This window comes from Crassostrea angulata, chromosome 4 (assembly GCF_025612915.1).
Source record: "Crassostrea angulata isolate pt1a10 chromosome 4, ASM2561291v2, whole genome shotgun sequence".
In the NCBI taxonomy this organism is placed as follows: domain Eukaryota; kingdom Metazoa; phylum Mollusca; class Bivalvia; order Ostreida; family Ostreidae; genus Magallana; species Magallana angulata.
In genome coordinates, this window is record NC_069114.1 from 41,766,685 (window position 1) to 41,779,382 (window position 12,698).

General features: G+C 32.6%; 1 protein-coding gene across 1 annotated transcript; it reads right to left on the reverse strand.

Moving 5' to 3' along the window:
- Window positions 1–1,377: 1,377 nt before the first annotated feature.
- LOC128179422 (solute carrier family 23 member 1-like) lies at window positions 1,378–7,562 on the reverse strand. Its single transcript, XM_052846832.1, has 11 exons — window positions 7,177–7,562; window positions 5,813–5,970; window positions 5,457–5,569; window positions 5,128–5,204; window positions 4,648–4,829; window positions 3,940–4,060; window positions 3,691–3,847; window positions 2,950–3,203; window positions 2,376–2,652; window positions 2,087–2,182; window positions 1,378–1,658 (listed from the first exon to the last, which is right to left on the reverse strand). The coding sequence occupies exons 1-11, from the start codon at window positions 7,516–7,518 to the stop codon at window positions 1,459–1,461; spliced, it is 1,977 nt and encodes a 658-aa protein (XP_052702792.1). The 5' UTR covers window positions 7,519–7,562; the 3' UTR covers window positions 1,378–1,458.
- Between the last annotated feature and the right edge of the window lie 5,136 nt (window positions 7,563–12,698).

The window sequence follows — 12,698 nt, forward strand, 5'->3', positions numbered from 1 at the left end:
TCTTAGTTCTGAACTCAGTGGTCTCTGTACACGTGACCTCTACCTCTTTTTGCTCGGGTCGAGACTTATCTCCAACATTACAGCTAACTTTGATTTACGCAGCTTGCACATCCTCAACTTCCGCTTCTTGAGGGACACTGCAGCATGGTACAACTGATACCTGTGTTCTATTCAAAACACGACGTAAAATACCTGTACAATAGTCAAGATACTTTTCTACACTGTGCACATTGTTATAGCTGTAGGTTACATCAGGTCATACTCAAATGAAATGGACATCCCCATGTATTTATGTTTCTGTTTCTGTTTTCTTTGTCACTTTTTTTTTCTTCGATGCCAAGTGGCAATAGGGTAATATAGTTTTTCTTGTGTGTGTGTGGGGGGGGGGGGGTGTAATGATGTTTGTATATTGTTTGTAAAATTTCATGCCACAATCTCCTAAGGGAGGAAATAAAGAAAGAATGAATTTCACAAATGACAACTAAAATTATTTTAATTATATGATTGTATAATTGCATTATTAATATTACAATGGTGTTGTGGTTCTGTATAAACTACGTTTTGGTAGAGGGTGATCTATCTGAAACTATTTTAACAGTAAGTAAAGTATCCCAACATTTCTAATGGCGTTGATAATTTTAGTATTAAATAAATTATTTCTCAAAGAATACTTTTTCCTAATTCCTATAGCAGATGTTCTAAAGTTGTATTTGGTTTAATTTACGGGGTATAACAAAGGTTATTTATATCAGATTCTTCCAATTCATTTAGTATGAGCACAAACAATTTAAACGATGTAAGGGACCATGGAATGTTGAGAAATTCAAACAGCATTATGTTAAGTTTTTGCGGGTTAAAGTGAAAATATCATTTACCTGCATAAAGATAACTGATATGTTTATCGTTTATAAGGGTAGCAACTTGTTTTAAAAGTGAATCAGATGCAAACGATTGCTAATGAGGCAAACATTAAAGATTTGAATTTTGAACTTCACTTTTTGCGTACAGATAAACCGGACAGTTTCAGGATGAAGGATATTGCATATTAATATTAATGGTGACTAGTTTCATCCATGCAATGATATATCAGGAAAACGTATTTCATTTGAGGTTGATAAAACAAAACAGTAGGTTTTAAAATAAGTAGAATTGTGTTCGGGAACGGGAGAAAAATTATTCAATTATGATTCTACTGGTAACATACATATTCAGCTGTCCTATATATAATATATTACCTCTTTGGACGGGGGAAGGGGTTGCAAGGGTAACTCCAGTTTTATTTTTATTGATACAAAAATAAATATTCAAAGATTTTTTTCTAATTTTTGATGCATATACATCTCTTGTGTCAATTTTGATGTGCAAATGACGGATTCGTACAAGAAGGTTTCTGTTTAATTCTTCATATTGTCATATATTAAATTAAATCGTATTTATTTTGAATGAATTGACATTGACCTAGTTAGCTTTCTTAGTTTGATTTAGGTTGTAAGTGGGTAGAAATGGAATGTATGACGAAATTCGGTATCTCTTTAGGATCCTGGTCAGACATGGGATGTCATACACCTCCCGCCCCTCCTCCAAATTCTCGTCTTGATCCGCCCCTTCTTCATCGTTCTCTCCCTGCCATATTAACATACCACGTTCCTTCAGAGTTCCTATCAAAACGCGATACAGAACTTTAGTACCCAAATTCAACAACAGAAGTGTTACTTATTTTTTTCGTTTCAATTTCCAGTAAATCAAATTTTTCCACAAGGGACGTTTAAAAATTATCTAAGGCTGTGACATGTAAAGTTTTTTAAATGATATCAATGTTTTTTAAAACAGTTTTGAATTTGTCTTAAAAATCATAGTTTTGCTACATGTAACTTAGTTCATGATAAATTTTACTCAGAAAAACTTGACCCCCTTTAACTTTAAGATCAATAATCAAGTTAACAAGTAATGTTTCTTTTTTATAAATGGCATTCCACCTAAATTTCTCTTTTACCTAATTAAACATCATGTTCATTAAAAAACGGGAAGGAAAATCTATACAATTTAAGCAAGAGCTTAACATCATAAAAAAGGAATGTTCACAAACCTGGCACAGTATTGTCCAAAATAAGGGCAATAAGAAAACCAGAAAAATTCGGATTTCTTGTCAACATCTTCAAAAAGTTGTCAGCATGATCACTCCCTAATGGGGAAAAAATCAAAATATTTTCATTTTTTAAAACAAAAAAAAGATGCAATCAAATTATTATCAACTTCACAATATATCCGTCCGATTTGTTATGCAATGGTTTGGCACTGACCAATTTACAGATAGTATCATAAAAAAACCCAACAGTAGCTGTAACACTAAAATCAAAACAAATATAAGAACATACCTGTCTGGATGACGTCATCACCATTTAATTTTGACCAATAAGGAATGATAAGACCCCATAGAATTGATAAGCCTATGATTGCAAGGTTTCTGGTAGAGTTCATGTCAATGTACTGCAGGTTTCCAAACACAAGTCCAAGGAATATACCGAAACCAATGACCTGCAGTCCTCCGACCACTGGGTAGGGGATGGTTATGAGGACACTGGTGAATTTACCAAATACAGCAAGTACCATTAGCATGATACCGAGCAGCTGGAAAATGATTCTGCTTGCCACCTAAAAACAAAAGTAAATCCCACGTTCAATCTAATTGGGATTTTTTTCTTTCAAGAGATCCGGATCTTTTTTCTTGTACATTTGAGATTTGTATTTTGAGACAAAGCTTCAACATAATTGTGCAAGATTTCACATTTTCCTCAACAAATGGTTGTAGAGTGAACACCAATGATCCCCTAGCCTTTCGGGTTAAGGCTAACCAGCGAAAGCAACGTACATGGGTACCCCACAAACAATGATGATTTCACAGTACCCTTGATATTTCATGTAAATAATATTTGCAATGAATAATCGAACCTTTGTTAGACCGATGACTCCAATGTTTCCAGCATATGTCGTTGTCCCGTGAGCTGCGCCCCAGAAACCCGCCATCATGCTCATGAACCCCTCTACTAGAATCCCCCTGTTCATTGCATGGACCGGGGGCGAGGGAACACGCACCACTCTAGCAACGGCGTAATAGTCCGCGATAGAATCCAGTATAGAACCAATGGTGGCTGTCAGAAAGGCCGAAAAAACGCCGACATCAAAGCCAGGGGTCCCGTACATGCCTAGAATACAATGCATGTATGTATAAGAGATAACAGTGGTATCGGACACATGTTGATATTAATGTGGATAGAAGTATATTATTATCATGGAATAAAAATACTTTCACCGGTTTAGAATTTTTTATTGTATAATATTTGGCAATTATATGAATTTGTCGCAACACTTTCTCTTTTTATTATGAAATGTATTTGAAGATATATAAGATAGAAGGTTTGGTTTACACATGAATACTAGTAACTTAAACTAGTTATTGTTTAAGGGCAAATATTTTACAAGGTGCTAATAGTTACATTGTATGACTTTTTGTTTAATATGCAACATAGATTATGCTTATAAAGTGTAAGAAACATATTATCTTATTTTTCTCTAACCGAGATTTACTAATAAATCAATCTGTTAAATCATGAGAGAAGAAGTAAAAAATAACAAATTTGGCTGATTATTCACTTTGGAATAAAAAATGCAAAGAACATCGAGAAATCCTACCAGGGTAAGGGAAAATAAACCAGGGTGTTTTGTGGATAACATCATTTCTGGTGTCAGTCCGGGCAAAAAACTCCGGACTGTTCGGATCGTCACTGAACACGCCCATATTTGTCAAAATAACACACGTTGTCCATCCAACAGTTGCGGCAATTAACATCTAAAGATGAAGGATACTGACGGTTACGTATACCTTACCAAGAAATACTTCATTTCAAATATTTCAGAATCTAGATTTATACAATACGTAACCGAAAAGACTTGATGGAGTGGAAATCGAATAATGTGAAATTTTTTCTTAGGCGTCCAAAGAGGTATTGGCATATTCCATCGGTCCATGTACAGAGATAAGATGAGAACGATGCCTGCAGTGCTATTGTAAAAAAATATACGGTGAAGTCTTTAAAAATCTTAAGTTTCTTTTACACAATTACGGAAAACCATTTTTAAATCAAGGCAAACAATGCGTTTGAATACAAAAATAAGGAATCGTTTTTTGATTTTCTATTAGAATAACAAAACGGTTGGGATAAAATCTGAAAGGGCTTCCTAGAAAATTTGGACGTTCCGACCGTAATGATCTACTCATAAACGTCAACGAGGGATTCCTTGTTAATTTTTTTCCGTTTTTTTTTTTATTTTAGAGTATTGTATGTGCAGTTAAATTTATTGATATCAATTATTCTAATTATGCAAAATACTAATAATTATTAGCCTTTCTTAGAGCCTACGTTATTTCTAAAAAAACGTGCATTTTTTAAAAATTCACACTGAATTACTACGCGTCATCGAGCAACCAATGATGCTGCTGAACACACCCATTTAAGACTTTCTGCCAAATATTTATTTTATCGAATTACAGAAACAAAATTTTATTTGAAGTTCTATCACAGACAAAGGCACTGGAAAATTTAAAACTAAGAAAATAACTATTACACAGAATGCTTTTTAGAACCTTACAAAAGGGAAACACCCCAATGGGTACTGCAGAACTTGTACGTGATGGTATAAACGTTGATTCCGATCAGAAGAATTGTGGGAATGACCGTGATAGGGCCAATGAATCTCAGCAAAAACCCCACGGTTCCTGTTAAACCAACAAACATGTGTAGGAAACCCGCCAGAATTAACGCACCAGACATCTGTTAAAAAGGAAAAGGTGTTTACGCTAATAGTTCAGTTAATAAAAGTATCTTGTTTTTTACACACAAAAATATTTAATAATATCAATAATGACGTCATTCAAGTATGGGCCAACTTAATAAAAATTAACGCTGGGTTTTGTAATTGTTTGTTCCTATTATCATTTGTCTAGGGACCCATTTATGGGAAAATTTAGGGCAAAAGAAATTAAAAGAATGTTTGTTGCAAATAACCAAATAAGTACTTTTCAATACAAATGCAATGTACATAATGTAAAATACTCTATATAAAATACACCTGCAAAAATCTGGGAATGATGACTTCTTGGAAGTACAGATCCTTTATCACCACCTCACTGACTTCAGAAACGTTACCTTAATTGAAAAGCACTTGCCCTTTGATATATAAACTGTCAAGCTTTAATGATACATGTATTGAAATCATTCTCACAACACTAAACTGTCAAAGAAAGGTAATTAAAAAGAAAAAAAAAGAAAGTTAAACGGATAGAACGGTAGAACGATAGAACGATAGAACGATAGATAGATAGAACGATAGATAGATAGATAGATAGATAGATAGATAGATAGATAGATAGATAGATAGATAGATAGATAGATAGATACCGATTGTTTGATTATAATACGTATGGATGTCTGGGCATGCATATTGTGGCACATCAAGAAGAACCACAAGGGGGAGCACATAGGATGAAACAGGGCCCTGATAGACGGGCAATCTGAATATTGATATGAAAATATTAATATTAATTTAGTATTAATTAATTTTTAATGAATTATTTCAATAAGACTTTGAAAATGTATTCATCGTATTGAAACATTGATTTATCTATTTAAAAATGGTTTATTTAATTTCATTTAGTGCTCAAATTTTTGTTTGAAACTTTGATATTCTCTCAATAAAAGACTATAAATTAACACATTATAAATCGCATAATTTATCAATTGTTCATCAATCGTACCTGAATCCCACTGTATTCTGCAGAAAGGTGCACATTCCAGACATGAGGAGACTCATTGACATGATAAGTGACTTAAATTCCCCGTGGTTTCTGGCGCACATAACTTCAGAAACCAGCATGGTGGATTTTATACTCGATTTCAGGCAAAGAAGGCATTGCTGCAATAAGTTTGAGTTCCAAGAAAAAATACACACTTCTATTTAAAAAGCTGTTATACAGAATAGTTTACCCAGTTGTATGCATTTGCAGTCCATGATACATGAAAAGTTTCATCCAGAATCATAATTTTCACTTTAGATGTTAGTGACAGATGAGTACGACAATAAATGATAAGCATATTTTTGTAGTTAACAATTAAGATGTCGTCTTTTATTGTATTAGATCCTGGTGTTATTTTGAAAATTATTTCAGGTACAATAAACATTATATCATAAATCTAACTGATTTAGAATAGAAACAAATTCAACTTAGTAAAACATATAACTTTTGTTTTCAGAACACAAAGAAAATGGGGGAATAAGATGGCGCAAATGCCCATTCGGTTTAGTGGTGAAATACAATTTTGAATTCATTTTTCCCAATTAAATCTATTCAAATATATTATAATACAGGTTTGCAAAAGCACAATTTCTAACTATATTCAGTTTTTAATATATTTAACAAAAGATGAGAGAAAAAATATTGCCAGAAATTTTTGCGGTATCGAACCCATAACAAAAAAAAAACCCTTAGATATTAAATGTTAGCTTATGTCGGGTACTCTAACCACTGAGCCATTTCAGACATAACAAAGTAGGCTGTTTAAATATTATGTGTGACTTTGACCACGTGTTTGCGGACTTGTATTATTTTTTTCAAAACGTTCAATTGTTTGGATACAAAATGATATTTTTATGTGTAGTGGGTCATCTCTCCACGTTTTTGTTGATTGAAATCGGTTTGTTTTCCTATAGACCTTATTTAGACTATGAGAAAAATATGGAGCAAAGACCCACTTTATGATAGAAAATGTCTTGAAGTTCTAAAACATGACAGTATTTGCAGGTTTTAAAATGTATACGCCTGTTTATGTCAACATATTCCAAGTATTGAACATGTTTATAGTTTAAAAATCAATGATATGTTAAATGTATATTGTTTTAAATGAGTTTTTAAAAATATATCAGATTTATTGATATTTTAATTTTTCAGTAGCTTGTCCGACCGTGTATGGGCATTTCACACGCCTTATCCACCCTTCTCTAAATTTTAAGAATATATAAGGAGGTAGTTCATTTTGGCATTGTTGGAGATTTTTATAGTCCTCATTTTGAATTATACATGCAATTAATTGTTTAAAAATCCTCAAAAGAAAAATGTGTTACCTGAAAACAAAAGAAAAATAAAAGATGAACAGGAGGGCTTTCGCTGACTTTATAAATCAGTCCCTGGCGCTCGACTTTCAAAGTCGGTGCATCCGTTCCTTCGTTTAACATAGGATCTTTTTCTGAATCGTCCATGGCAAGAATACTGCCATTTTTTACAGTCTCTTCCTTTACGTTGATGACCGTTGCATTGTTTTCGTATTTACAGTTGAATCCATCGACATAGGGTGGAGGAGGAGTCGGGGGCTGGGAGTCCGAGGAATTCCTATCACTGTTTGTATCCATATCTTTTTGGTCGACGAGGTTCTCATCGAAACTATTAGATTTGTTACTTGCATCCATTGCTGATATTAGCTCGGTAAAAGTTGATCAACTCAAACCTTCTGATCCAGGATGACAGTTGTATTTTTATTCAATGAATAAAGAATGAATTTAGAAGTCATGACTTTCAATAAATGTTGTTTTTTTCAGCCGTAAATATTCGTGACTTCCAATACTGAGGTAGATTTTATCATTACATTTTGTAAAGATCAGCTTTAAAAGGGTGACAATGAAACTATGTTTATTTGTCCACGTACTGAAAAACAAAATACATGTGCAAACGTAATAACAAGAAAAGAATCATGACGCAAGCGTCAAAAATATCAGGCCGCAAAACCTTAAGATCTGTTTGAACACTGATGAGGAATATCTTTTTAAACTTTGCGAAATATATTTTTTTTTGTTATTTTTTTGTCAATGCTTATTTTTGTTAAATTACTACATGTATATATTATTTCTAAATAAAAAATATGGCAAGAATTGAGGTGTCTTTCGCACGTCCAATCGGTTTCAAATCTTTGACCATATTCTCTTATGCATTTGTCCATGGGTTGAGGTGATTGATATTTATATTTTGAGACCACTGGCATTTTACAATCAGCTGGAAGCTGGCCTAGCCTCTGAAAAAAATTATTCTTTATGTATAACATCAGGAATGAAATAAATTACTTTTTAAGAAAAAAAATTAAATAATAAACAGACGGATACATGATTTTCTATTGAATCATAACCCGAAACAAACTCCGTTCAATTTCACTAGTTCCTCAGGTCACCTTGTTTACTTTAGAACTATCTGCGTAGTCCAGTTATAGAAGAGACAAACTATCTTAAAACCCGTATCAAGACAGACCGTGCTCTTGAATAGTTCGTAATTAAACTAAGATCAGTATCACAAGTAGCTTTCCTGTCTAAATGTTTAATGAAAACATTATCAATGACTAGCTTCTACGCGACTAATACTCTTCAAATATGTCTACTAGATATGTAAAAATTATTTCAAGAGTTTTTTCATAAGCCTTCAAGTAATTTTTATAGCGCATTTATTTAAAAAGAAATAATATTGTAAAAATTTTTGGATGTTTCTTTATATAGCCGGTGTAACGACGAAAAGTGACCGAGGGTCATTTTTCTACGTTGAAAAATGACCCACTCAGTTGTAGAATACTTGGATTACATCTTAGAAATTATGGTCTTATGGTGATGGTGGTGATGGTGGAGGGGGGGGGGGGGAATTACATTGCCTGCTCGATACTAAGATTTTTTTTATCGTATAACCTTGTACAAATAACCTTGATAACCTTCATAAGAGTGAGTTCGCTTTTCTGATCACTTGTCATTTCTTATCATCATTGTTTCAGTCTTTTTTTTATTTTTCAAATAAGAAAAGAAAAGAAATTTATTTCTTTTTACTAAAGTACATCGTTCAGCCATGACTGGATAGGAACGATATCAATCTGAATTTTAAAAATAATCGTACAAATTGTAAAAAGGAACTGATACCATTAAATTTTCTGGAGAAGAGAAACTTATTCATCATGGTCTCTATCACAATGAGAAATTAATTATTAACCATCGGTCTGAAATAGGCACATGATCATCTCATCAAATGCGTGAATTCAGAAATTTCATCCCGGGGTATTTATGGGAAGGGGGTCGAGGCCTATAGTAGGTAAATTTAATAAGTTACCTTAATAAGTGTGAATTCATAATCCCTTAGATCGGCGATCGATTACATGCGTCATCCCATTTGGATATTTTTTTCTCAATCAATTCTTTATTATTATGTTACAATTTTAAAAAAATAAACGCTTGATTTTAAAACCATGTAAACATAAGTAATCCCAAAACTTCGAATTAGAATAGAACACAAGAAACAGAATACTTAACAAACGATTTTGCATGAATTTGAAATAGATATCTGTTTTAATTAAATTGACATTAAGAATGTACTTGCAAACATCGGTATATAACAGCTAGTACAAATTGCAAAGAAACAATGACACTAAAAAGGACTTTGGCATTGACTTTGACTCCATTTGAGTATATTTACATTCTACTATGTTTTTCCATTAAATTCTGTGATGTTTAAATGCCTCTAAATGCAACACCTATTCACTGCGTATGAATTTAAAAGTAATTTACATAAGTAGTTCTCAAACAGTGATTTCTATGTTATCGGTGGAAAAAATATATTTTATAAATGTTGTCAAAACACCATGTTTTACAGCTAGTCAACAAAAAAGATGATTTTATCATTAAAAAAAAATTTGAAGAGTTATTTTTCATGGATTATATTTTCATGCTCGTCGATCGCATCTCAACAGTCTATTAGATAACCAGTTTAAACCGGTTTAATAAAATAGCTGCTCTTGCTGTTACTGATTTACTAGTACTCCCTCCGTTATATGCAATTTATATCGATTGAATTAAGTAAATGATTGATTTCATCAGTAAGGGAATGTAATTATAAGCATTAAATGATTTATTTTTGACGTCGTCGTGTCAATAACTGCCGTCAGGTGAGCAGACAAACTGAATAACGGCAGTTATTGACCCGACGACGTCAAAAATAAATCATTCAATGCTATAATAACTCTGGTATGTAAAAACGACATTTGAATCTAGTAAATAATACAGGCATTTAAACTTCACTTGGATTTACCATATAAGTTTCCGAGACAATCATACTCATTTTTAGCAGTTTCTAAAAGTAGAAACTACAGCTGCTTTGTGTTACTTTTCTCGAAAAAACTTAACTGAGTGTCAATAAAGTATAACATCTATTAAGATATATTTGTTGATAAGTAAAAAAACGTGGTATAGGAACTGCTGTAAGGACCAGATTTCATACACACAGATTTATTACCTGTTATCCCTAATCATTTCCTACTAGTAATTGTAAAGGCTGGAAAGGTTTGTACAACTTAATATTAGACAAAAAGAGAGAAACATGTACATCTATATCAAAATGGAGAGAAAAGGGTCATAATAACGCACTAGAAACCTGGAACAAAATTTTTGAACTCCATTTTAAATCTACACAAGAATCTAAATTACATTGATTACAGTTCCAAATTCTTCATAGTATTTAAAAAAAAACAACAACAACAACAACAAAAAACAGAGTCACCTGTGTGAACATTCTGTAAAAGAGATGAAGAGAGTATTTAACAATTATTTTAATCATGAATGTACTGTAGTATCAGATTCATGGACTGATGTTGGAGAATAGATTTTGAGACAGTTTGATTTATTAATAACATTGGATAAACAATAATTATTAGTTCTTTATAGAAAATATAAAAATAGAGAAATTGAAAAAAAAAATTAACTTGGTAATTCTTTTTGTGAAGCAATATATTTTTTTCTTGTGAATACAAAAGTAACGCTAATCCAAATATTAATGAATTTAAAAACTGTTATAATATAAAGGTTTTTGACCGAAAAATATATGCAGGGTAATGAAAAATTGTAGATATAAGGAATATGAAATCTATAGCAAAAATGAGCTTTAGTGCTGAAATATACATATGTATAAGGATAAATGGCGCGAAGAGAGAACCGTATCTAACTATTCAAGGACGGAGGTGTCCAGATAGACGACGACCTCAACAGTAAGCCTAATTAAACAAGAGATGTTTTTGAAACACTTATGCCCCCTCCCTTGGAAACACTCCACAAAGAAAATGATCAGAAACTGCAAATAATTGGAATTTCTCTTATTCAAAGGGGCACAACTCTGTCGAAAATTGCTGAAACATACCCAAAATCAAACTTGACCTAGATATCATTATAATCGATGTGTACATACCAAAGAACAAGTGCACTTAAGATATAGATAATGGGCCCTTTTTCAGTGCAGTTTTTATGTAGAAAATATCAACAAATTGCTTTTTCTCGTAATATGGATACCTCTGATTTATATGCACGCTTAAATGCACCAAAATTAGCATAGGGTTTAAAATATTGAGGATTTTTAAATGCCTATAAATAATCTAAATCCGGAAAAATCGAACCGATCCTACTTGAATTGTGTCTATTCAAATCAGAGGGAGTGTTGATCAACACTGTTGGTGGATCGATTGGCGCGTTTGCTGAATTATACTTTATGCATTATTTTAGTCTGAAAAAAAAATCGAATAAAGCTTTGCTTATATATTACCATAGCGGTCAAACAAACACTCCTGACTATACAAAGTTGAAGGAAAGCGATTTAAAATGTGTCAATGTTTTACAGTGAGCATATTTGACAAACGTCTACCTGGATAGAACCTACGTGATTGTTTGAAAAAATTCATTCCATGCATGGGTTCAAACATGGGTCACACAGGTAATAGCTTTCGCTTGCTATAGGAAAAACCTTGAAATTTTCATACGTTTTTCATTTTTTAGGTACCGGCCTTATTTTGTTCAAACTTCTTATTTTCACAGGCGTTTTCTAAATGTATAATGCGTATTTTGTCTTTTCCAAAAGTTTGTACTCGGTGAGGCTGACAGTAAACAAAGGCTTTGAAATGAATACCCGTCCTCGATTTACTATACAAAATCACGATTGTCGACTGACCCCTACTATGTTGTAAAGCTTCGTGCTTTTAATATACAATAAATTCAGAGCTAAATCTTGTCAATTCTTATGGAATAGATATCAATAGGTGATGTTAGGGAAAAAAATATGCTTAATTCGAATCTTCATTTTTTCACTTTTTACCGAGGCCCATAAGTGCACTCGTCCTTTCATTTCAATATGTGCAACCCCTGTGAAGAAAATAAACGGAAACTGCAAATAACTGGAATTTTTCTAAGTCCAAGGGTTATAACTCTGTCAAAAATTGCTCTATCATACCCAATATCAAACTTGACCTAGATATTATTTAGATACACCTGTATACCAAATTTCATATCAATATATGCATCCTCTGCGAAGAAAATGAGCAGAAACATATTTAAGTTCTTTCTTTTAAAAATTCTTTCCAAATTTAGTATGATACATCTTTAGGTTAAGAAGAACATAAATTGAAAATTAACAATGTATAGTTCATGATTCTTGCCTCACAGTGGCCATACCGGTGTAATGAAGAATAATGACCCCCGTAGAATAATGACCGTGGGTCATTTTTCGACTTAGAATTATGACCCCCTGGTCATTATTCTACGCAGAAAAATGACCCGAGTCGTTATTCTACGTAGAAAATGACCCTTTT